This window comes from Trachemys scripta, chromosome 3 (assembly GCF_013100865.1).
Source record: "Trachemys scripta elegans isolate TJP31775 chromosome 3, CAS_Tse_1.0, whole genome shotgun sequence".
Taxonomy (NCBI): Eukaryota; Metazoa; Chordata; order Testudines; family Emydidae; genus Trachemys; species Trachemys scripta.
Genome location: NC_048300.1, coordinates 1,540,542 through 1,567,139, shown reverse-complemented (window position 1 = coordinate 1,567,139; position 26,598 = coordinate 1,540,542). Strand labels below are relative to the sequence as shown.

General features: G+C 48.2%; 1 protein-coding gene across 2 annotated transcripts in view; it reads right to left on the bottom strand.

Annotated features, from left to right (window-relative positions):
- Nucleotides 1–26,598, bottom strand: part of MRPS5 (mitochondrial ribosomal protein S5) — a 199,949-nt gene that overhangs the window by 145,416 nt on the left and 27,935 nt on the right. Inside the window, exon 1 of one of the 2 annotated variants that reach the window (XM_034763906.1) lies at nucleotides 6,863–6,995. The exons of the other annotated variant lie outside the window; for it this stretch is intronic. Within the exon in view, the coding sequence (XP_034619797.1) occupies nucleotides 6,863–6,905 (43 nt within the window). The 5' untranslated portion in view covers nucleotides 6,906–6,995. Of the gene's footprint in view, nucleotides 1–6,862; nucleotides 6,996–26,598 lie in introns of those variants that run through there. 2 annotated transcript variants of the gene reach the window in all.

Here is a 26,598-nt window from a genome sequence, read left to right as displayed (position 1 = left end):
GTTTTAACGGTTGTAAAGCTTTTTGAATGCGTCTTCTCTCTCACTGAATAATTGTCTGACTGCCCCATAATTTCCTGCAAATCTGAAAGTTTAAATAAAATATTTAAAAATAAGCAATTGATATTATCTGTTGGAATGATTAAAAAAAAAGAAGTAAAAAACAATCAAATTCTGACAAGCTTAGTTATGGCATTCTGAGGAAGTCTGCAAGCCAAAAATGTAAGGATTTCAACATTTGAGTCTAGGGCCTTTTAAGACATGCATTTTCATTTGACTGACCTGCCACTTTCCAGCATTTAGTGTCGCCCTGTAGTTTTCCGTACCTTTCTTCCCATAAGGATGTTGAATTTCAGTATATTGTGGCCACTGTTTCTTAGTAGTTCAGCTGAAACAACTCCTGTACGAAAGGCAGCAAATGACTCTGGTATCATTAACAGAATTTGATGATGGTGATGTTTTATTAGCTATTTGTTACCAGCTCACAGCAGGTGTTCTCTTCAGTATTGAATACAAAATATTGTACAGACAGGAGATTACAATTTATCTCAGTCAGGTAATTGTGGATACATGTCGTCATTTTACAGGTCACCACTGTAGATACAGAACACTGTTCTGGAGGAATAGGAGATATTTATTTTTAAGCCCATAACTTCTCAGAAAAGATTCTGCTATGAGCTGCCTTTTTTTCCCCCCCTCCCTCCTCCTTGCCAAGCAAGCAGCAGATGTTATTAAGCTGCGTCTGTGTGAGATTTCAGGAAATAATCACAGTGATTTTATTCTTTGTTTTGCTAGATGCAAAATGCAAAAATTGTTTTGGGTTTGGTTCATTAAACTGATTTATTCCAAGATTAGACTTTACTTCAAAAAAGATCTATAAATGCCTTTTTGAATAGATGCCAGAAATAAACACTGGAATGCAGCAGAACATGTGTTTCTTTTAGAAGCACACAGTATTTGCTTTTGAATGCTTCTTACAAACTTAGACTTTCAAAAGGTCAGCAAAATTTGCTACTGACTTATAGGATCCACGTACTCCTTTCTTCCCATTGCTTCCATGTTTTTCAAATACTGCACATGCTTTCACCTCTGGGCATTGCAATGGACACACTTCAGAGGTTCCATTAAGTAACACATTCTTTTGCTGTATTTTCTTGCTAGCTCAGGTATTAGAAATGAGGTTTATTAAATGGAGGAAAGATATTGTAATTAAGGGTGAAATTTTCAAGCATCGGCCCTACAGAGCTCAAAAGCTTGTCTCTCACCAATGAAACATGGTCCAGTAAAAGATATTCCCTCAGCCACTTGTCTCGCTAATATCTGGGACTGACGCGGCTACAATTACAGCGATTAGAGTTTGGCAAATAATTTCCTATGGATTAATTTGTTCAATGAATTCAGCCACTTTTTCTGCTCACATAAAGCCCAGGAACAGATTGCAATTTCCTTAAAAGCATTCAAATAGCTTGTGATTTTTTTCCCTTAGTGTCTGAACTGATTGCAGAGTTAAGTGTCAGTTTTCAGATATTCCAGATTTGATAATAAAGTGGTGTTGATTAGTTGTGATTGGCCACATAACTCACATGGTGGTGCTTCTGTTCTCTGATTGGATGAGTGTAATTTCCATAGGCCCTGATCCTAGTGACACAATTGTGCACAAGTATTTGAAGGATCAAAGCCACCGTGAGCACTTCCATGTTGCATCTGGGGAATCTTCATGTCAGAAGTTTGCTTTTCAACCAAACATTCAAGATTAAAATTTCATCATCCAAAATTTGCAGGAAGGAAAAATGCAAGGTCATGTGGACCAAAACACACTTGAAAACTGGAACAAGTTATAATGTTCTGCAATGTTTGCCCTTTCCACATGCTGTAACTGGAAAGGATGTGGGGGAGGTTATAAATGGGAATGGATTTAGAAGAATTTAAAACAATGGCTTGTCTTTGCTCTAACTGAGACTCAAAGGAAACAAGATGCAATATATTCCGGCGACAGTACAGATTATCCTTCTCCATGTGCCATCCAGGCACAGAGTAAAGGAGCTCATCTTGGCTTGTCAGCGAAAGAATACTGCTGCCAATGTTGTTTCCCTTACCAGTTCACACAGCAGCAATACTATGACAAGGAGGGGACATTCCTTTTTCCTATGATTTGGCCTCGCTGTATATCTTCTCACTGCTCTTGCTGGACTTGCCCAGGGCAAGGAGCAGGCATGGCATCTGGGCAAAATGCAGTGTCACGTGACTGCAGTTGTCATCTCTTATGTGAGAGACAGAGCCCTGAACTCAGATGGCAGCTGTGCTCTGAACATAGTGAACAGCTTGAAGTGCTGATAACTGTGGTGTAAAGAAATGGGGTGATAAGCTTCTGTGTTGGTTTCATTCTCCCTTAGATATAAAAATGTTTGCTTGACAGATTTCCTTGAATCACCGAGGAGGTTTCTTTCCTTGTGCTGGCATATAAAGGCCTAAACCCATAGCATCTATTATGCTATGCTAAAGAATTCCCAGAAAGCTGTGCAAAAAGTTATGCAAAGAGAGACAACATAGAACTGATATCAAATAAAAGCTAAACTGCCTGTTAAATGGAAATATCTTTAAAAGCATGACCTTTATATGACCTATTTTTACAACCTGCTTAAAGTTATAATGGAAGCCACAGGAAAGGAATAAGTGGATAAAAACAACAAAAAGGCAAAAATAATGGAATACGACATTTAATAAGGATTGGTTCAAGTCTTGTTTTAAACCCATGTGAAAGTAGGTCAGAACAGTTGTGACCTTTTGTACACTGGAAATTTGGTCCGTATTAGGGCATAATGAAAATGTAACTGTCTAGACCAGGGGTGGGCAAAGTTTTTGACCCGAGGGCCACATCAGAGTTGTGCAACTGTATGGAGGGCCGGGTAGGGAAGGCTGTGCCTCCCCAAACAGCCTGGCCCCAGCCCCCTGCCACTTCCCACCCCCTGACTGTCCCCTCAGAACTCCCAACCCATCCAAACCCCCCTGTTCCTTGACTCCCCCCTCCCGGGACCCCCACCCCCTATCCAACCCCAGAGCGCAACTTATTTACACTTGATGTCCTAGCTTTGGACACAGTGCAATTAAAAGAATAAAAAAGAAGAAGTCATTCTTTGTGGTCCAGTCCATCAAGTGTGTGTCTAAGGTGGACAGCGGGAAATGTTTACTGTGTCAGAGGAGGGAAATAGTATTTTAGGTGGTGGCAGAACATGTCTGTGGTAATGGTGCTTTCCTGTAGTCGGGTTTCCGTGTGGGGGAAGGAAGCATTTACTGTCTTGTCTCATTTCAGTACAATAGCAACCTATAAAGAAGGGACAGCCAAATTCTCTGAGTGGGAATGGGTGTGGGGAGAAAGAGGTGAGAATGTTGAAGAAATGCCTTTCCTTTCCGGCTGTATCTGCAGTCAGCATTTGTCCAAAATGGGCGTTGCTTGTGCGGCAGCAGATCTGGCGACCCTCTTAACTGGTTAAAAGATAGGAAACAAAAGGGTAGGAAGAGTCAGTTTTCCGAATGGAGGGAAGTAAACAGTGGTGTCCGCCAGGGTCTGTACTGGGCCCTGTCCTATTCCACATATTCATAAATGATCTGGGGAAAGCGGTAAACAGTGTGGTGGCAAAATTTGCAGATGATACAAAACTACTCAAGACAGTTAAGTGCAAAGCTGACGGTGAAGAGCTACAGAAGGATCTCTCAAAATTGAGTGACTGGGCAACAAAATGGCAGATGAAATTCATTGTTGATAAATGCAAAGAAATGCACATTGGAAGACATAACCCTAACTATACATATAAAATGATGGAGTCTAAATTAGTTACCACCACTCAAGAAAGATCTTGGTGTCATTGTGGATAGTTCTCTGAAAACATCCACTCAATGTGCAGCGGCAGTCAAAAAAAGCGAACAGAATGTTGAGAATCATTAAGAAAGGGATAGATAATAAGACCGAAAATATCATGTTGCCTCTATATAAATCCACGGTACGCCCACACCTTGAATACTGAGTGCAGGTGTGGTCACCCCATCGCAAAAAAGAGAGCGTCTGCCAGGTGCAGGGTGGCAACCCAACCGCTCGGGGTGTGAGGTTGCCTGGACGGTCGCAGCCCCCTGGGATTAGACTCTGAGTTATGTGAGTAAGCCCTGCTGGAGCTATTGGGTCAGCTGACCCAGCGTCTTCACTGCGATCCATAGGGGTGTTTTACACGGCGATCGCTAACTCAAGGTATCGCAATGCAAGTTCCTAGTGGAGACCAGGCACAGGGAGCTCTTACCTCTGGGTAGCCCGTCGAGGTCAATCCCAGGTGTGTGTGTGTGTGTGGGGGGGGGGTATAGCGCTGACCATAACTAGCTACACTGAGCCTCTGATTGTAACTAGCTACATGAGCCTTGTCTCCACTGGGACCGTACCCTCAGAGAGCTCGCTCACTGTGAAACACACCCCTCTTTCTGCAGTGAAGATATAGCCAGAATAAACAAACACGACCTGCCCCGGACTACTAAGACGCGCTTACCTCTGTCAGTTAACAGCTAACGCCCTGTCCAACCAATTTAAGTGGTCTTAAATCAAAAGGGTACTTGGCCTATGGCCGAAAATAAAGAGAAGATTCACAGAATAAATGACAGCTGGAAATAAAAAAGTGGGGTTTCCCAAGCATCTAAGTGACTTAGGAGCACAAGTCCCATTGAAAGGCAGTATGCTCCTAAACCACCTGGCAGTGTGGAAACCCCACACAAGTGCCTCTATCTATGTTCTAAGAGAGAAGTCCTGCTGGACAGGCCCCAAGCTTGCAGTGCTGAGTATGAAAGCATTACCTGGGACGTCACTGAACCCAGCGTCTCGGACCCTCAAGGCTGTTAGTGTTACAGCGTTACTCCGGGAATTCTGTGCATCAAGTCTCCGTGACTCAATGTGCATCTACCCTTTTCTTATACCAGGCCCATACCCTCTGCGTCCTGACGAGTCTCATTGTTAAGTCTGCCTTAGCACATTGGATGTTGTCTTGGAGACATGACTACAGTTCTGTTCCAGACTTACAGCGGATATGGTGCAGTGCAGCAGGTAGATACCGGTGTGGGGCTCAGGTGATCTGGGTTCCAGCCTGGCTTTGCCATTGACCTGCTTGGGATTTGGGATAAGCTGTTTCCCCCCTCACAGCCTCTCTCCTTCCCGTCTATTTAGATTGTCAGTTCTTCAGACTGTCTCTCACCATGTGTTTGCAGAGTGCCTAGAGCAACAGAGCCTCTAATATTGACAACAATGTGACTGGATATATTGTTAATTTTACTCAGATTTATCATGTTTGTGCAGTGCTTAGCACAAAGAGACCGTGGTCTCCAGGTGCTACCATGATAAAAAGAAATAACGTATTAAGTTTCCTTCTTCTAAGTTGCATTTCAAAGATCTTTCACCCATCTCAGCAGAAATCTTTGAACCAGGGCCAGGTGTAAACCCTTGAAGTTGGATCCCACAAAACTGGTGCGCAAAACAAAAAAGGAAGAATTCTAGTGTGCATCTTATGGTCAAGGCATTCTGTAGCGCAGTTGTTCTGAGCACACTCATGAGTCCCTCTAGGGATTTTATTTGTTTCCTGGATGAATACAGATTTGGAGGAGAAAAAAAAAAATTAAACTACACAGCAATTACATATAACTGAAAACCATTGCTCAAGTAGACACACTTCAGATCACTTCAGACAGCTAAGTATCAACCATCCCAATTGCAAGAAACCTGTAGACACTACGTGCCACTAGGGTTTGCACAAACCTGTCTTAGTTGATCGCCCGTGTGACTGACAAAAAATAATCACTTGGTTAATGGGGGTGATCTTCTGTTGGAGCAGAAAGAGGAGTGGGACAGCCTCTTAATAGAAGCAATCGCTTAATAAGGGTGACCTCGTGTCTAGAAACCTGCCACTATGTCTTGTTCTAACAATTATATGGTGTTGTACTGAGTAATTGTGACTGTCTAAAATATTCAACACTGCAGCTTGTCATGTTTCAATACATTCCAAACAGTTTCCTAAAGGCATTATAATTAGTCTTAGTGCACAATATTTATCTGAAGTATGGCTTAGTTCTAATCATACCCTTGACACCAGCAGATCTGTCTGTCTCAGGTTTCACTTGCTGGAGAAGTTCGATGGCCAGAGAAGACTGTCTGTTGCTTCACTTTTTGGAGTACCTTGTGCACTACAATTCTGGGCCCCTGAAATTCCAGCTGCCCTGCAGGGTGAGTCCTACTAAAGAACACAGAGTTCCTTTAAAAGACCTTCAATTCTTCCAGGACTAATAGGCACTTTACAGTGACCTACAGCAGATGGCACCTACCATTTAAATCTCCTACAGCATGTGGCTTTGTAGGAAAAGTCACAGAATCATTGAAGTGTAGGACTGGAAGGGACCTCGGCTCAAGAGGTCATCCAGTCCTGTCCCCTGCACTCAAGGCAAATGTCGAAAGAAGGACAATAGCAATAGGAAAGGAATCTAGAGTCTCTAGATTTCCTCTTCCTTCTCACTTCATACCACCCACCCCTTCTACCTCATACCACACACACAAGTAATGCTAATAAAAGGTGAATGTTGTTATCCCAGCAGTGGAAAACCAGCTATGACTGTTTCATTTCTGGAAAAATCAGGAGAGTTTTAGTTATGAAAACACTGAGGGAGATTGCAAGAAAAGCCAGATTTAGGTATTTTATGAAGCCAGAAAGTTATTTTTTGATTCTCTAGGGATTTCTAAGGTCCTCATCAATATAGCATACGCTGGCATAAAACTGAAGAGAAGTCACTAGTTTTGCACAGTTCAACAATTTTCCCGACAGCCCCACATGGTATTTGCTCTACTCACTGTTCTGCTCTCTTCTCACACTGCAGTCATTTCTCATTTCCATTATTTAATGCTCCCTTTTTGCTCATAATACATCACATCAACCCAACTCCTGCATGAAAGAGAAATGATCTTCCTCACAGATCTCTGAAGCACTAAAGAGCAGCTGTGAATGTGTGTTCCCACCAGACCGGTCCCTCCCGGTCTGTAAAGTCTTATCACCATGGAATGGAGCGAAACACCTTGTGAGAGAGAACCCCAGTGGAGAAGACCATACACCAGTTCCTGTCCCTTTAGGGGCCTAGTGGTCAGAATAAAACCACTGGTGTTTATTATTTAAAAATCCAGCCTTTTTTAAACATCAGTGCTCTTTGCCAGAATTGCTAAGCCATTGGTAAAGCAGGCTGGAAACCTGTTCTCACTCTTCACCATTAGACTTTCACAGCTGGCCTCACTTTTCAGCAAGATGGCTGCCCCGGCACTATCACCACAATGGCACCGAGTGACCAGGGCTGCGGTCGGGGCCCCGCTGCAGTGAGAACTGTACAAGCGCAGGATGAAAAACACTCCCTGCTCCAAGGAGTTTGCAGTCTCAACACAGAGGAAGCTGCAGATACAATATCACACAGCAGAGCCCAGAATAGAACCCAGGTCCCCAGATGCCTGGTTCAGGGCCTTGGCCACTAGACTACACAAGTGCTCCACCAGAGTCCTAGCTGCAGGGATACCAGCTATCCTAGTTACGATGCTCTACAGCCTGCATGAGCCTGCACCAGAGCCCACCCCAGGGAGCCACCTCCTGGTTTTGAGGCCACAGAAAAGTTCTCCCGCCTTTACTAACTGCAGTGCTGTGAATGGCCCTCAGCTCCCTAATCCCAGGGGGCTGCGACCGTCCAGGCAACCTCATACCCCGAGCGGTTGGGTTGCCACCCTGCACCTGGCAGACGCTCCTTTTGCCAGGTGGCGATTTCACAGCGGCTGAAGCCATTCGGAAGCCCCATGCACTGGGATGAGCATCCAAGCCCTGCCGAGGCTGTGGGAACTCTCAGCCTGACTGGGCGAGGATGGCTAGTTTGCAGGGTCGCCCACGTAGGCTCTGACTGAGGCTGAATTTCAGAGCATAAGGCCAGATGGGGCCATTCGATCATCGTCTGACCTCCTGCCTCTCACAGACCATTAGACGTCATCCAGCTACCCCCGCGTTGAGCCCACAGACTGTAGTTAGACTAGAGCATTTCAAGTCCTTGGGACACTAACTGCCACAGGCAGAGGACAGGAGAGACTGCGGGGTCCCCCAGTCCCCTGTGACCGCAAGGAATGGAGTAGGCCAGAGAAAGCCCAGGTTATCCTAGAAGATGATCCATGCCACTTGCTGCAAAGGAAGGTGCAAAAATCTTCAATGTGTCGGCCAATCTGGCCTGGAGGAAATTCCCTCCTGACCCCACATCTGGTGGTTGGCATGACCCTCACCACCTGAGCAGGACACACCAGCCAGGCATGGAGGAAAAAAGTTCTCTGCACCCTTTCAGTGTAAACGCAGCACAGACAAATCCAGACTTAACAAGAAGAAACCTGCAGATGATAAATACCTGGTGCAGACTGGAGAGGAGAATATTGCCCTCCCACCAAGGGGAAGGGAAAGATGGAGAGGTGCTCTCTGACTAGATAGTACACGGTATAGGTTACCCCAGCCCCACCCCCACTGATATCCAGGTTAGTCACCTGAGTTTTGCAACAGTGGCATTATTAAAAACAGGATTTTTGTATCTAAAGCCCACTGACTGAGAAGAGTGACAGTATCCTGACCCTGAAAAGCTGCTGGTCCATAGGAGGAAGTCTGTAAAGTGACCCCCTTCACTTTACACATACGTTCTGTGGCTACTGCCAGTCCGACATGCGAACATCTGCTGCAGGGCACAGCATGCTGTAGCGTGTCAGCAAAACAAATCTCGCATAGACGAGTCCCCAGTATATGACCCAGCTCCCTCCCGCGTGAGCACTGCTATAAAATTTCTACTGTCACAATCCACGAATCAGCCCGAGCCAAGAAGAGAGCGTTTGGTTTTTTTACTTGAAAGCTTTCCTTCTTGGATCACCACAATTTGATGTACATTGTTCGAGGGCATCGAGGGTTGTTTTACTCCTTCAAGTAACCTCTACTCTGCAGAAGGTTCAGTATGCTGGGGGGTTATTACATTATGTTATTGCAGTCCCTTTAGAAGCAGGGACTGTCTTTTTCTTGCGTTTGCACACCACCCAGCACAATGGGTCCTGGCCCCCGGCGAGGGCTCCTAGGTGTTGCTGTAATATTATTATTCTGGTCAGTGGGAGGAGCCAAGTCTGCATCTCAAACCAGCCCGGTTTCTCCCCTCCTACAAAACCAGCGCTGAAAACCAGTCTCAGGATCTGTGGGCCTGCCTGAGCCAAGAGAGGAAATTGAGACCTGCAAGACTAAGCTATTTGTTCACGAGCAGAAGTGCTTCTTCCCCTCCGAGTCGCTGGACCGCCTGGCTGAACAGAACGGATGCAGCACCCCTTTAAGATGACTTCACAGAGACTGAAGAACTGTTGCCTTCTGCAGCGAGATGTTCTGTAGCAGAACTCGGCTATGACTGATGCTCTGTATTATACTCATTAGTATTCAGGGCAGAACAGATGCGGCGGTTCAGAGGCAAAGTCTGACGCGAGACATAAAATGGAAAAACCCACAACTTTGAAGCGCGGTGGGTGGATTTTTCCCTGACTGCGCCAGCATTACTTTTTCAATTAGGATCCAAACTAGAGGCAAGAAGGAACACCAGCAAAAACAGAAACAAGGCCCCAATAACCTCTGTCATATCTGAATGCTTTGAGCAGTTACATCATGCCTGGTGCTATGGAAGTGCATTACACTTTATGGAGCGGATGAATCAGCAGGATTTCTGATAAGGGAGGAAACAGTTTCTTCTGTTTGTTTGTGGAGCTGAGAGCACAGAGCTCCCCTGCTTCTGCGGGGGAAGAGCAGACTTTTACTGCTCACGGTCATTTCCAATGCCACTGTCTTTGCCCCCCCCATAAAGGGACTCCTCTCCTCACTACACCGTTTGGGCAGCCAGAGAAGGCCGGGCTCATCTTAGCTTTCATTTTAGCTCCCTCCCCCTCTCACTCACCCACCCCTCGCCTTGTTTAGAATGTGAGCTCGTGGAGGCAGGGACTGTCTCTTGTGTGTTTGTACCGCACTGAGCACCGCCTGGTCCTGCTCCATGGCGAAGGCTCCTAGCATGTCCTTAAAACAGACCAGTACCTAATCATTAATCTCATTTCCCCTCTGCCAATGGCTAGGGTTGAAAGTTTGCCACCGGTTTATTTTTCCCCACAGGCCCACCTAGGATTGCTAAATCAAGTTCTGTCCACCCAGCATTAGTTCCTTCACTGTACGAAGGAGACTCTGCTCAGCTCTGTGGGGTGTGCGAACGGGCACAAGCAGCTGTGCTGAGAGAGAACGCGTTGTGCTCCGTCCAAGAAGGGTGCAGCAAACATGCTCCCCTGAGCGCTGGAGCAGTCTAGGCTTCTTTCGCCAATTGATCCTGCTGCTCCCACTGGTTCAGTTACGCGGGTGGTAGCAATGTCTATGTAGACAGGGCTCCAGGAGGATACCAGTGTTTTACAGTTCAGGAAAGACTTCTTCAGGAATAGCGTCTAAGCACAGTGCTTAATTGGAAGTGGGTGATAAATTCCATCGCTTTCTATGAGATTTAAAGCACAGGCATAAGTATTTTCCTGAGCTAGGGCCCTATTACATTTAATTTCTTTTAACTATATTTGTAACTCAAATTAATGTTGGCAGAAAAGGTTACAGGATGACAGATTTCCATTCAACATCATCAGTTTGACGTAATGTGAGAAGTGTCTCCATGTTAAAGTGGTGTTGACCTTTTTTGCCTCATCCCTTGACTGTTTCAGGACCTGGGGTATAAATCCTTTTTAATTAAAAGAGGTGAAGGCCAACATGCTTGTATGAAAGGCCGTAAGTGCAGTTCTTCAGTAACCCATCTCCTTGCTTTGTAGGAGGGAAAGGTACAGGAGAGTTAATGACCACATTCACAGAGCCCGAGGACCATTGTGATCCTCTAGGGCTTTTTAACGCAATACCAAAAGGCTGAACCAGAACCAACGGCTGGATGTTAAAGCCAGACAAATTCAAATTAGAAATAAGGCACAATTTATTTATTTTTTAAACCAGAGTGTCTCAAATCCAGATGGGATGCCTCCTGAAAGAGCTACATTAGCCAGAGACAAGTTACGGGGCTCAATACAGGGGTGAGTGGGTGAAATTCTCCGGTCTGTGCTCTACAGGCTCTCCGACTAGATGATCTAATGGTGCCTTTTGGACTCACTATCTATGAATATTAAGAGAGGGAATAGCTAAGGGGGGGGGGCTACGACAGAAGTCTACACAATCAGGAATGGAATGGAGTTTTATTTACCCTTTCACATAACACAAGAACCAGGGGTCGCCAATGAAATTAATAGGCAGCAAGTTTAAAATAAACAAAAGGAAGTACTACAGTCAACCTGTGGAACTCATTGCCAGGGGATGTTGTGAAGCTCAAAAGTATAACTGGGTTCAAAAAAGAATTAGACAAGTTCGTAAGTTCCATGGCTATTAGCCAATACAGTCAGGAATGCAACCCCATGCTCCGAGTATCCCTAAACCTCTGACTGCCAGAAGCAGGGACTGGATAACAGGGGATGGATCACTTGAAATTGCCATGTTCGATCCCTCTGAAGCATCTGGCACCGGCCAGCGTCAGGAGACAGCCTACTGGTCTGACCCAGTATGGCCCTTCTTACTTCTATGGTTGGGGTGTATGTGTGGGTGCAGGGTGAGCCCATGGATAGAGTGGGGGGCTGTGTGGAGACTGTGGGGCTTGGACAAAGTGGGTGAGGCTTTCTGTGCACCCAACATCAGATGGATTCAGAGGGACAGGGGCACGTTTCGCACCAGTATCACCCTGCCCCAGTGTCAGTCTGGGTAATGGGGAGGCTAGTGGAAGGCACAGCTCTCTGGGGAGGAGTCCTGGGGAAGAGGGGGTGGAAGGGAAGGAATTTGTGACCCTAGAGGAGTCTGCGAACTTGGCCACATTGAGGTGGAACATGTCCGAGAACCCTAGAAAAATACAGCTTCAGCTCATCCTTTCCCAGCTCTCCAGTCACTTGAGCAAACTCTAGTCATTAAACCAACACCAGGACGTGTCAGCCAGCCCGTGCGCTCTCACACCGCATCTGTGCTCAGCCGCACTCCACCTCGCTGGCGCTTCGGAACAAGTGTTGTGTTGATCAGCTGGGGTGCTATGAAACAAGACGCTGCCTGAAAGCGGCAGCTTTCCAGATAAGAGCAGGCAGCAGGGACTAAGTGATCTACAGCGCCAGCAAGTCAAACCTCACAAGCTCACCCAGCTGTGTCAGCCCCCCGCTCCCCCCAATCTGGATAGAGAGAAATGATTATGTTGACTCTTGACTGTCAAATTATAAAATAAATTAATGGAGATATCCAATCTCCTAGGACTGGAAGGGACCTTGAAAGGTCATTGAGTCCAGCCCCCTGCCTTCACTAGCAGGACCAAGTACTGTTTTTGCCCCAGACCCCTAGGTGGCCCCCTCAAGGATTGAACTCACAACCCTGGGTTTAGCAGGCCAATGCTCAAACCACTGAGCTATCACTCCCCCCCCCCCCCCCTATCTAGCATGGGATTGACAAGCATCCCTCAGACAGGATTTACTGCTACAGACCGTTAATGTGCCTGGAGGAATCAACCTCGTGCAGTGCAGATTTTTGTTCCCTCAGGAATCGGCATTTTATGATGCATGTGCAAAAATTTTCCTTTTCACATGGAAAAGGAGAACCCCAGGCAATCGCATACAGGCTTGTTGCTACACCAAAATGATAGCGTGGTGATGTGTGGGAATCTGCCTGTGTACAGCTTCTGAATTCTGGTTTCTACTGGGGAGCCTGTATCTATGTCAGACTGCAAACTCCATGTTGAACATGGGGCTTGTTCACCTTCTCTGCTGCCTTTTGTCTCCCCATTGAGCTAAAACCATAAACAGGAGAAATTCTTGCAGCTGGTGCAGGGCCAACAATAGAGGATAATTAAACTTTGATGATCGTCTAGTCAAATGGAGCACCCTTGGACAAAGAGATGGCTTACCTGTTTTTCAAGTCTGAGCTCTAGGGGGAAGGCAGTGAGGGACTTCGATACCCTGACAAGGGTGTCCAGGAGGTCACTTGACAAAGGGGGCTGGAGGATATAAGCAAAAAGAAGAACAGGAGTACTTGTGGCACCTTAGAGACTAACAAATTTATTAGAGCATAAGCTTTCGTGGACTACAGCCCACTTCTTCGGATGCAAGATATAAGATAGATCTCTCACAGGGAAGGGAGAGACACTTCATGATTTGGAGGAGAAACTGTGAGCTGCAGGAGGGGGATTCGGAACTCGCGTGTGCCATCTGCCTACGCATTGCACACCCCAGGAGAGGCTATGTGTAACACCGACAGACCCTGGTCATCAGCGGGCAGGATCGAACCTGGGGCCTCTGGAGTTTACTGCATGAGCGAAAAGCCATAGGGCTGTTAGCTAAGGCTTAGAGCAGACTCATTTGTTTGGGTTCCCCCCATCTCCCCCCACTAGAGGGGACAGAACACCACACTCTGGAGGCATGTGGGTTACAGATCCCCATGGCACGGTTCCATCCAGCCCTCAACACGTGCATGGCGAACACCGTTTGGTAGAAAATGTGGCATCCTCGGCACAGTGTGACCTTGTACCTGCAGTGCACACGAGGTCATGTCACGTGGGGGAGGCCATTTTGCTTGCAAATGTAGAATTACGTGCCTGACTAAAAATGTCGTGGCAACCCCACAGGACACCCTAGAAGACTCAGACACAAGCCCGAGAATACTCCTGAGTGGTGAGGAAATGGAGGCAGGGAAATGCATACAGGCGGTTTATTAATTTTGTCTGGATCTATCTAAAATAAAGAGGAATTGTGTCGAGAAACTTCTGCAAAGCCTGGATGTCTGTTTGCTTCACCTATCACATGTCCCCAGACTGTAAACCCAGAGCCCCCCCAGTGTTCAATCCTTGAGGGGGCCACTTAGGGATCTGGGGCAAAAATCACTACTTGGTCCTGCTAGTGAAGGCAGGGGGCTGGACTCAATGACCTTTCAAGGTCCCTTCCAGTTCTATGAGATTAATATATGGAGATATACCTAAGTTGGAGCTCTGGGAAAGGGTTGTTTAAGCTACTCCAAAGGCTTGGGGGGGGGGGGGGGGCAGCACTTGCACACAGGGCCGAGGACAGCAGGGCTGCCAGGCCCTATTTCCATGAAGGAACAACAGACAGACCCTGGGCCTAGGAAAGTGTGTCATGGGCTGAGGGAAGCTTACGAGAGCCTGGGCCCAGTGTGAGGGGCCCAACCACAGCGGGCAGATGAGTGCCCACCCAGGGCAGCTTTGGTAGGGCTATGTGACAGATGAAAACACGATTTCTTCTAACGAGCAGCCAAAGCAAAACAAAACAGTGGCTGAGAGCAGATGATAGGAACATACACATTGGAAACAAGATGCAGTGGGGGTAATTAGCCATCATCACTGTTTACCAAGGAGAGTGGAAAATTCATCACCACTTGCAGTGTTTAAAGTCTAGATTGGAGGGTCTTTCTAAAAAGACAGGCTCCGGTTGAACTGTAAGTTACTGCGCTCAGCAATGTTAACCTAAAACATGGAGAGGAAAAATTCTCTGCACTGCAAGAGTCGCTGGGTGAAATGCTGTGGCTTGTGTTATCCAGGAAGTCACATTAGAGGATCAAAATGGGCCATTCTGGTCTTACTCTATGGATCTGTGTTTTGTTTTTAAATCAACCAATGCAGACGCGTGGGTGTGGGGGGAAGAGATGAAATGGGGGACTCCCAACAGCATTCGTCAGGAAACCTGCAGCCTGCGCTACTCTTCCAAAGTAGAAAGTAAACTCTAGGGTCTAGTAAAATGTTGCCTCCTCTTGCACTCCACACTAGACTGTGGCCTCGGCCAACTTGCCCGGGTCCAGAGCCAATACTTCTCCCGAAGATTATTTATATTACAGAAGCCCCTAGAAGCCCCAGCTTGCTAGATGCTGTATACACACACACAAACCCCATGAGTCTGCGCCCTGAAGAGCTTACTAGCTCCATAAACAAAGGGTGGGAGGTGAAGTGAACTGAGTGGACTAGGCCAGCCAAGACTGAAACCCAGTCCTAGAGCAGGACCCTACCCACTTGGTCAAGGCTGCCCATCATAACAGTCGTGCTAGAGTCCCGCCTCCAAAAGAGTCCCCTCAGGTTTTTCCCTCGCAGGTGGTGGGAAACCCTGGCCATGAGCTCCGTTCCGCGAGTCCAGCGGAGACAGGCTGCTGGCAGAGACTTGTCCACTCTACATGGATTAATGCACCTTGCCAGGCATTTGCAGTGACACTCAAACAGCATCATCAAAACAGTCAGGGCCGGCTCCAGGCACCAGCAAAGGAAGCTGGTGCTTGGGGTGGCACGTCTGGGTCTTCAGTGGCAGGTCCCTCAGACCCTCTCTTCCTCTTTGAGCTGCCACCGAAGTGCCGCCGAAGAGGAAGAGAGGGAGCGAAGGACCCGCCGCCAAATTGCCGCAGAAGAATGAAACAGCGCAATTGAGCTGCCGCCAAAGTGCTTTATCTCCCCTCCACCCTCCCGCTTCACTGCTTGGGGCGGCCCTGCCTTGCATACAGCCTAGGAAGTCCTTAGGGTCACACAGAGAACTGGCAGTGAAGGCACAGATCATTCTGGTCAGCCCAGTGCCCAGCCAGCCTGTAGTGGGCCCCGTGGTTCAGGCTCTGTCTGACCTCCTTGATCAGTTGCACCAATATGGGGTCCGCCTTGGCCAGTCTTTTTTCAATGACCCATTTAGGCTCAGAGGCCTAGACAAACACCCCCCTACACTTGCAAAACATGGGGGAAACTGAGGCACATGGGGTCAAAAATATTACCAACATTTTCCATTTTGTGAGACCCAGCACACCCCAGAATAACTTCTTCCTGGAGCCCCTCAAAGGGAAAAAGGCCAGCTGTAACTTCTTACTTCAGAGAGTGTCTGCACAGTGGTTTTCTGGGCTGTTAAATTGGGCTTACTCTGTCAGGCTTCCCCTGGGAGTTTCTGCACTCCCCGCAGGGTCAGGGAGGAGATCTCCTGGATGCGAGTCCCCCTGTAGCCTCAGGACTTGCTCTTGCTCTGGGCCATCTCTTCCCCGCTGCTGACTGGAGTTCCCTCCTTTTAAAACACCTCCTCCCTACCCTACATAACTGACAGAGTCGGAGCCGCAGAGCTACCCCCACAGACAGGGCCAGAGCCACACACGGGGCTCTCTGACACCGCCCTCATCAGTGAGGGGTCTATACCGCCGTCACACTGCCCTTCAAAACCCTTATTGAATGCAAACTCCCAGCTCTGCCTCCCATTCCAGATGGGGTAACGCAGGCACAGGCAGTCTGCAGAAGATCCCCGCAGCAGTTGGTGACAGCACTTGGCTGGGTGAGGTGGCAGATTCATCCCCAGACTATTGTGCATTTTAGACATGGCTTCAGGGCTTTCTACTTAGTTAGTTCAACTGTAAAAAACCACACTAATAATGCTTAGATAACACCAACAGACGCCAGTCGTCGGCAGGCAGGATCGAACCTGGGACGTCTAGAGCTTAGTGCATGAGCCTCTACGGCACTCACTCTCTCTCTCTCTCTCTCTCTCATCAGTGCCACTAGATGGGACAGACACCACACCCAAGAGATGTGTGGGTTACGCTTACTCACCTCTGTAAAGTGCTGAGAGAGTCAGAGGATAAAGCAATATACAAAGACAGACCATTATTGTTGTTAGCCCTGTTTCCTGGTAGGATAACCAAGGTACAGAGATGTTCAGTAGTTCAACTGGGGGGCAGGGCGGCCTGCTGGCTTAATCACAGCCATCAGCTAACCTGAGGTGAAAAAGGCTTGTGAAGATCTACCCAGGCTGGGTAGAAATATAGTTTACTCGACCTTTAAGGCCCCTTTTCCCTGCCAGAGCGGAGTTAAATGGCCTGAATGTAAATCAGAATCAGGCCCATAGATTTTGACAGGGACATTAAGCTAGAGGGCAGTTTTCACACAGCAGGGACAGTAATATAGTAGTTGTGTGCGTTACCCTGGTGTCTAGGACCCCAGTCATGGGCCAGGCCCCCTTGGGGCTCATCAGAGATCAGGGCTGTCCTCCAGCACCCTCTCCTGGCTGGGCCAGCATCTTCCCTGGGTAATGCTGCCTAGCACCTTCTCAGAGCCCAAGCAAGGGAGTTTCCAGCAGGGTTAGTTGTGGTGATTAATGTCTGTTATTTCAAGTCTCCTCAACAAACACGATCAAAACTTTCTCAAATCTGTCCCTCCACCCACCTAAGTTCATCACCCCAAACAAAGTTCCTGGCTCTTACCTCTGAGCTCTGTGATAACAGGACTTCCCCCAGTTTGCCTTCTGTCCCATTTTGTCTCTGGGAGCTGTTCCTCCCAGCCACAGCTCTAGCCTCGGGCTTGTGTTACAGCTCCTCCTCTCCACTGACTGCTCCTCCGTTGATTAGGATCAGCCAGTTAAGCTGCAGGTGTTTTCCCAGGTGCAGTGGGCAGTGTTAATCAGCCAGCCAAGGCCTCTGAGCCCAGAGGAAGGGTAGCCCTTATACCTTCCCAGCACTGTACAAACAGAACAAAGAGACAGCCCCTGCCCAAAGCGCTGACAAGCTAAATACAAACTAGGGCAACAGATGGATACACGCAGTCGGGGGAGCACAAGGACACAGTTAGACAGTAACAGCCAGATACCGCTCAGAATAAACAGATAATGCACCTGATTCTTCTCTGCCTCACATTTACTCCTGTGCTGAGTGCAGAATGTGTCTCTCTAAAACAGTCAGAGAACAGAATATCCCCAGATAACACAAACTCCCCAGGTGTCGGAGTTTGGAGCACGCTGAGGTGAAACATGCAGTTCTTTCCTCTCGAGGTAAATGTGTTTATAATTCCTCATGAGCCATTCTAAGATTTGTCCTTTCAATTTACATTCCCTGGTTTTACAGTAAGCACTTGACTTCTCGAAATGAATCCATGAATATTGCTGTCACTTAGGAACCTTTATTTGCTTTTGGCCCACAGGTTTTTGGACAGAGCTACATCTGCTCTGCCCACCTCATTAAAAAGATTCAAACATTAGATGTGAAGTGACATACCACGATTTGAGCTTGGTTGCACCATCAATAACAGAAACACTTTCACACATGGCATGGTTTCTGCAAGCACTTCCTTTGTTCAAAAGGGCTTTCTGACAAACTTTGGTTGCTATGCTACACGTATCTGTTTCTTGATTAGAGTTGCCAATTTACATTGTTGCTTATGATTAGTTTGATCTCCAGTTTAACCCAGTGAGGAAAAAATAAGTAAGCAGTTATGATTTATTAATTTCCTGTGGGAGATGGAAATTTTTTATTGCGCTCTGGCATTTGATATTAGATTGCAGGAGAACTTTATATATCTTTAAAAAAATAAAATAAAAAATGGACAAAGTAGGGTTAATTATAATCTCAGTAAATGAGTTTGTACTTCTGTCAAGCGAACGCTGTTTCCTATGGGATATACTCAAAACCGGTGATGGAGGAGCAGAAACAAGGAGCTTATTAAGAATTTAGTGAAAGTATCTGAGAGTGTGACAAATGGTTACATTGTCGCACAGTGCTGACAGTGCTGTTCATAATGTGATATTTCGGTAGGCTGAGCCACTGCCGATACACTGCTTTGATTTAATAGGGCACAATCTGTTAAACCAGAATGTTTGGCTTCTAGGTATATGAGCTTTGAAATATCTGATCATTAACCTCCACAAGCCTGTCTGCCTTCGAAACCTGTCCAAATGCTCCAATCCATTCGCGACGTTGCCTGGTTTTACTCCAGCTGGCCTCTCATTGCAAACAGTCAAGCCCCATGCATGCGACTGGCCCGTGATGTGCACAAACATTTACAAGCCAGCCACAGATCACCCAGCTCCTCTGGCTGCAGCCTTGACCCAAAACTGCTGCTTTCCAGCAATGTCCTGGGACCAACAGGGCTACAACAATGGTGCTTTTAACCAAGTGAGACAGCTTCCCTTCTGACGGGTGTCCAGAACGCTAAGAATGTGTTAAACAATTCTCACTATTGACTGCCTAAAGTAGTTCTGTTTCAGCACCTCTCTTTGGCCCCCTTCAGGGCCCGATCCTATGGTTGGATATTCATGGCTACTCCCTGGATCTCCCCACGAGGCGTGTGTTTGCACGTATCAAGCAAGCCAGCTCAGCACAGCAGTGCCTATTCTACATGTCAGGCAACAAGCCACGGGCCTTGTACCCGTCCTGTAGCTCCAGTCTGCACCTTGGCCAGCAGGACCGGGGGTGTGGGTGTGGGGAGAAGAGCCGGGAGCCCGGCAGCTCCGGTGGAGAAGAGGCTGTTTTGTAGACAGTTAGGAACTCACAGCTGGAGTAGCTGTCTGGGTGCAGTGAGTCCTCTTCAGTATCTACAGCTGGGGGAGGAGACCAAGTCACAGTTTCCCCGGGTGCTGGCCCTGGAGTCCTCCTGCATCTTCAATCATAATGTGACTCCCTGCCTGGAGTGGGCATCTCCTTCCCTCTGAGCTGGAGTGCACAGGAGACGCAGACGCAGCAGCGCTGACACCCCAGTGGTTAGCTGCACTGCCGGGAGGTTCCCGTTCCCACACCTAGTGACAGCAACTAGAAGAAAAGACAGACACCCCATCTCCAGCCTGGCTCTCGCTCTGAATCACCAGCTCTCCTTCGAGGGTCTTTATGAACCTGGGAACTCCTCTCCCCTCTCCAGGGCTCAACAGCAACACCCCCCAGTGACGCCGCCTGGCCAACCGGGCAGCTCCCATCTCGGGCCCTAGGAAATGATGCAAACAGGGCCAGCACAACCCATTAGGTGACCTAGGCGGTTGCCTAGGGTGCTAACATTTGGGGGGTGGCGACCGCGGCGGCCGGATCTTCGGCCGCCCCGGTCATCGGTGGTATTTTGGGGGCGGGACCTTCCGCCGCCTAGGGCGGCAAAAAAGCTCGCGGTGCTCCTGGATGCGAATGGTCCAACCCCAGCCCCAAACTCTGCCCACTGCACTTTCCTCAAGGCTACTTCCACACCTTTGCTGTGTAGCCAAGGCCTCAGCTTCCCTCTCGGGCCTGGGCCTTGCCTGGCTCTCTAGCCAGAGCAATACCGACCCCATCCCATGCAGCCCCCTTAAGGGACTCAGCCAGCCCATTGGCTGTCTTTGTAGGCTCTTTTCCAGGTGCTTGGACTGGAGAGACCCAGTGCCTCATCTCCATTTGCCACCCTCCCAGTCTCTCCTGCTCAGCAAGGCCCACTGATTATATAAACAGCCACAGATCCCTTAAGTCCTGGGACCAACAACCAGGAGCCAGGCAGTGCTGGAGAGATTGCCTTCAATGGCCAGCACCCTGTCACACATGGCAGCCACCAAACTGACGCTGCTCACTCGCAAGAGACTCTCTGGATGCTGTGGGGGTATATAACAGTGAATGGGGGGAGGAGGAAGCGCGTGCATGTGCGTGTCCCAAGCCATGAGAAAGACACCGAGATCGCTCTGTGAGCCAATGAATCACGCAGGAGGGCTGAATATGGCAGAATTTATGATTTTTACAGTTTTTGGAGCCCCAAGGTAGCTATAAAGCATTTTCTTATTTAATCCAAGGAAAAGGCAGCCATCCTCTGAGAAGCTGACTGACTTTAATCAGGGGTCACCTTGTTCAGAGGAAATAAGTGACCCAAACTTTAGAGCCAATGCTGAGCCCGTCACAGAGCATCACAAAGGGTCAGGTTATTGTGTTGTGGGCTCAGTGTTTGAGCCAGTTCGCGCTACGCTTGAAAGGACAGGAAAGAGTCGGACGTAAATAAAAATAAATTGATCTTGTGCCACAGAAACAAACAAACAATAAATCCCCAAAGCTTTGCCTCCTAAAGGAGAACATAGGAATGCCTCCGAATGGGATGGAGACAAAATCGCCAGGCCTCTTCTCTCTCTCAATGGATGCTTGGCTCTAATGTCAAAAGGCAAAGGGCACCGAATAATTCCTCCTGGGGGTTCCTTTCTGTAGTTTCAATGGCAAAGTGACCTGAGGCAGCCCCGCAGCTCGTCAAGCTTGCCTCAAACATCATCTACAGGAACACACTAGCAGGAAAGGGAAGAATGTCAAAGCGCAGAAGACAGATGTCACCAAGACAAAGTGAAGCACAGCCTCCAGCACCGGCAGGTTAGTTTTTCTACTCATGGCTGCAATGATTCATTAATGTGTAGCTCACAGAGCAAGTCTCAAATCTACATCAAAAGATGGGCCAGTTTTCCTCTGACAACATGAATCTCACATCAACACTGGCCAAAGCAAGCAAAAGAAGTTAATTGTGAGGGACAGTGTAAGGGGTAAATCTAAGGGCCAGCAGAAGCCTCCAATTATTTTTGGCATATACTGAGGATTCAAGTGATCTTTGAAGGTCATAATAATAATGATACCTGACTGTCTCATTGGACAGCTCTCACAGCATGGTTTGATGCACTGTACTGGAATAGTATCAGAGGGGTAGCGGTGTTAGTCTGGATCTGTAAAAGCAGCAAAGAGTCCTATGGCACCTTATAGATTAACAGACGTATTGGAGCATGAGCTTTCGTGGGTGAATACATGCATGCATCCGACGAAGTGGGTATTCACCCACGATAGCTCATGCTCCAATACGTCTGTTAGTCTATAAGGTGCCACAGGACTCTCTGCTGCTTGTACTGGAATAGATTTTTATCCACACAATTTTGTTGCATGAAAAACCCGGTAAGTCCACAAACAGCAGAGGGGGAAGATTTCTCAACACGCTGAAGAGATTTAGGAGCACATCTTGGCTTGCCTTTCAATGGGACGTGTGTTCATAGGACCCTCAGGTTCTTTTTAACCCCACCCCCAATGTCAACCACAATAAAAAGCCTTAGAACTCAGTATGTGGAATATTCCTGATGCACGACTGACTAGCACCTGATATGGAGATATTTTTACTATCCTTTCATTCAGCAGGGGCCAGATCCAAAGCAGGGGTGGCAGGTTTGTATAATTTTTGGTGGTGCCCAGAATGGGTCCAAGTCCCGCCCCCACCCACACCTGCCTAAGGCTCTGGGAGGAAGTTTGGGTGCAGTAGGGGTGCGGACTCTGGGACGGAGCTTGGGTGTCGGAGGGGTGCGGGCTCTGGCTGGGACAGAGGATTGGGGTACAGGAGGGGGTGTGGGGTGCAGGCTCTTAGAGAGGGTTTGGGTGTGGGAGGGGTGTGGGCTCTGGGACGGAGTTTCAGTGTGGGAGGGGTGCAGGCTCTGGGCTGGGCCAGAGGGTTGGGGAGGGGAGGGAGTGTGGGGTGCTGGGTGTAGGAGGGGATGTGGGGTGCTGGGTGCAGGAGGGGGGATGGGTGCTGGGTGCAAGCTCTGGGAGGAGGTTTGGGTGCTGGGTGCGGGCTCTGGGCTGGGCCAGAAGGTTGGGGAAGGGCGGGAGTGTGGGGTGCTGGGTGTAGGAGGGGATGTGGGGTGCTGGGTGCAGGAGGAGGGTTGGGTGCTGGGTGCAAGGTCTGGGAGGAGGTTTGGGTGCTGGGTGCGGGCTCTGGGCTGGGATAGAGGGTTGGGGTACGGGAGGGTGTGTGGGGCATGGGGCTGGGCCAGAGATGAGGAGTTTAGGGTGCAGCAGACAGGCTGCCTTGGGGCTGGAGCGGGGGGCCAGAGAGGAGGACTCCCCCCAGCCCTCCCCCCGCCAGCAGCAACGAGCTCCGGGGGAGGGGGAGAGAGGGCCCCCTCCCCAGCCCCCCCTGCATGACACTCTCCCAAGCCCCCCAGGCTGTTGCTCAGGAGGTCCAGCCCCATCCCCGGAGTCGACTTGGAGTCACCTGCCGGGGGGGAGGGGGAGCGTGGGGGCTGCCATGGGCCGCCTCCCCTCCCTCTGCAGGCGCAGCAGCCGCCTCAGCCTGCCCCCGGTGCCACTCCCTTGTAGGCGGCAGTGGCCGTCGAGGGAGCACAGCGCGGAGTGGCAGGGGGCAGCCGCCCGCTGCCCAGGGCAGGCAGGGACATGTGGGGGCGGCACGCGGAGCCGGGGGACACTCGGGGGAAGGTGCGCGGGGTTGGGAGACACTCCGGGGGAGATATGTGGGGGCAGCGGGCAGGGCTGGCCCTGAACATTGGTGGAGCCAGGACCCGGGGCCCTGAATATTGCTGGAGCCCGGGCAGCACGGGCCCATATAACTCACCGCCCCGACCCAAAGGGCATTACAGTCAGGAAGAGGAGTTTTCCCATTGACCTCACTGTGCTTTGGAGCAGGCCTCGGTTGACCAAGCATGAGTGAGGTCTTCCTATCAGATGTTGTCAGGGTCTGCCGTTGGAATGGATGTAGCTTGGGGGGCAGCTCGTAACCTGTCGGAGCTTGTGGTTAGTTCCGTACTGACATTCCCATCTCTTACCAGAACGAGCCAGAGCTTTCCGGCTTCTCCTTGGCATGTTTCAAGATTTCCCCTCTTTTCTTTCTTCACTTAAAAACATTTCCCCGTTCACTTTAGCTGACCTCTCCTTAGGCTAGGAAGGTTTGATTATTTATTTTTTAAAGCGCTTTCTAGCCAAGAGGGTTTTTCCAAAGCTCCCCCTTTTCTACTAGGGGCATTCCAATACCATATTCATGCAGCTGTTCAAATGGAAAACCACCAGCAGCAAAAGGATTAAGATGTAACCCTCAGATAGATGGAAGTGAAGATATTCATTTTCTGAGTCACTGGTCAAGTTCATGGCCCAGTTTCTCTCTTGGAAGAGGTGTCAGCTGAGAAACATAACCGGCTGAAACCAAGCGTGGCATTACCGCTCGTAATAACAACCTTAAACTGCTCTGCAATAGTGACCACAATGTAATTAAATTTAACATATGGGTAGGGAGGAAAATACCAAAGAAACCCACCACAGTAGCATTTAATTCCAAAAAGGGGAACTACACAAACATGAGGAGGCTAGTTAAACAGAAATTAAAAGGAACAGTCACAAGGGTGAAATGCCTGCAAGCTGCATGGAAACTCTTTAAAAACACCATAACAGAAGCTAAAACTAAATGTATACCCCAACTTTAAAAACAAACAAACAAACAAACAACCAAAACCAAAAAACAATATTAGGACTAAAACAAAAACCACCCACACCCCTCCCCCCCACAAAACCAAAACACCACACTGTCAACCTGTGGAACTCTTTGCCAGAGGATTTTGTGAAGGCCAAGACTATAACAGGGTTCAAAAAAGAACTAGACAAGCTGATAAAATATAAGTCCATCAATGTCTATTCGCTGGGATGCAGCCCCATGCGCTGGGTGTCCCTAAAGCTTTGATTGCAGAAGCTGGGAGTGGCGGACAGGGATGGATTATTCGATAATTGCCCTGTTCTGTTCATTCCCTCTGGAGCATCTTGCCCTGGTCACTGTCGGAAGACAGGACACTGGGCTAGATGGAGCACGGGTCTGACCCAGTCTGGCCGTTCTCATCTTGTTATTTTACTCTTTTTGTTAAGTCTATAGTCACTCTGGAAGATGAACAAAACAAAATAGTTTCTACAAATATGGACTAAATAGTAAAATAAAATGTCCAAGAATGTGGAGCAATGGGGTCTCCTCCCGCTGACCTTAAAGAGGAGAACAGAGGGAGCCCCCAGGAGCATCTGCCCAAGATTGACGTGTGTCGGTAGTCTGTTGCCTTTCAAAGTCTCTCCCTTCTTCTTTGCTCAAATGTATCGGCTTATCATGCAATTTATATGGAATAAAAACCAGCCTTGTTAGTCACACAATCAGGGATTGCCTGATTTGTATCTATATCAGAGGTTCGTCTCAAACTTCATGGCACCGTGACCCCCTTCTGACAATAAAAATTACTTCACGACCCCAGGAGGGGGGACTGAAGCCTGAGCCTGCCCAAGCCGTGCTGCCCCGGGTGTGGGGCCCAAGCCTGAGCCCCACCGCTCTGGGCGGGGGGGCGGGTGTGGGGGGGCAAAGCTGAAGCTCAAGGGCTTCAGCCCCAGGCAAGGGCCTGTAACCTGACCCCGCCGCCCAGGGCTGAAGCCCTCGGGCTTTGGCTTCAGCCCTGGACAGTGGGGTTCAGGCTTCAGCCCCAGGCCCCAGCAAGTCTAAGTCAGCCCTGGTGACCCCATTAAAACGGGGTCATGACCCACTTTGGGGTCCCAACCAACAGTTTGAGAACAGCTCATCTAGATTATGTAGCGTTCCAAATACATCCTAGTGTAAGGCAGTTCCCCTCTAGCGGCTCTGTATGCATTCTGGCTTAGTTTGAGATCAAAAATTTAGTTATGCCCTCTCTTCTTTTCTGTACCTCAAGAGGCTCCCCACAGTCTTAAGGAAAAATCCAATCTTTACGTCTACACAGGACACCCTACAACACCTTAAGATGGTTTCAGCATCTGATTTTACTAATTCTCCTTTTGTACTACTGTGGGATAACCCGTGCCTCAGGATCAAGGCGAACTCCATGCTTAAGACAATTTGGATAGAAAAAGGATTAACAAAAATATAGATTGGCTCTTCACTTACATGTGTAACAAATACCAGCTGTTGCTGTCTCACAGTTCTTTCTTTCTGTGACTATGCTCGAGGCTTCCTGCACAGATAGGGGCCGGCTGGTTTGTTTCAAATCTTCTCTAGAAGAAAACATTAAGAAATATGGAAGCAAAAGTCACTTTGTAGGAATTATTTATAGGTGACTTAATGCTTTGCAATATGCTTTCAGTCGCAGTTTCAAAGAAAAATGGGAAAAAGAACTTAGCTTTACTATCTCAACAGAAACCTGGGAAGATATCTGGCTTCACATGAAAGATACAGCATGTTCTTTAGTCTTGCAATTCTTGCAGAATAAGATGTTAAACAAGTACTGTACTACTGAACTCCAGAGCGTTTAAATACCTGTAAAATTCTGGACTCCTAGATTCAGTGGTCTCTCAAACATACAGCTATGGAGATGGGCATTCGGCTCTTTGCATCTCCAGTGCTGCTGTGCGTTACCAATCTACCAAACTCTAACTCATACTATACTGCTCAAAAGTGTTCAGTCTCACTCTTTGCTCTTCTCCAAGCTTGCCTGTTTTGGGGCGCTGGATGAGTGGGTGTTACCAGCTAGCATTCAGCAATGGATTGCAGAGACTATCCTAGTAGATAAAAGATGGAACTCTGCAATTCCTCCCTCATACAGAGACTGGCTTAGCGAGCTCTCTGCTACGGCATTAATGGAAAAAATGACTCTGTCTACTAGAAACGCTTGGGAAAAAATAAGAGGACATCTGGTCACACATGAAACTACTGCATACCTTTGCAGTTTAGTGTATATTAATCCTTGCTACTTGTAGACCATGTTCTCACTTATTTATCTAGTTAGTCACTTTAATAATTAATGCCCTGTATGACTGTTCTGGGTTTGGGTGAAGTGGGGAGAATGACAGGTTTCTTTTCAGGTTTTGCAAATAAGGAACATTGAACATTATTATGTCTATGCTATTTCCACCTTGTGGATGTAGTGATATAGGTTTTCTTTCATGATATGCTTATATTTTATATAAAAGCAATAAAAATAAAGTTTTTTTTTAAAAGTAC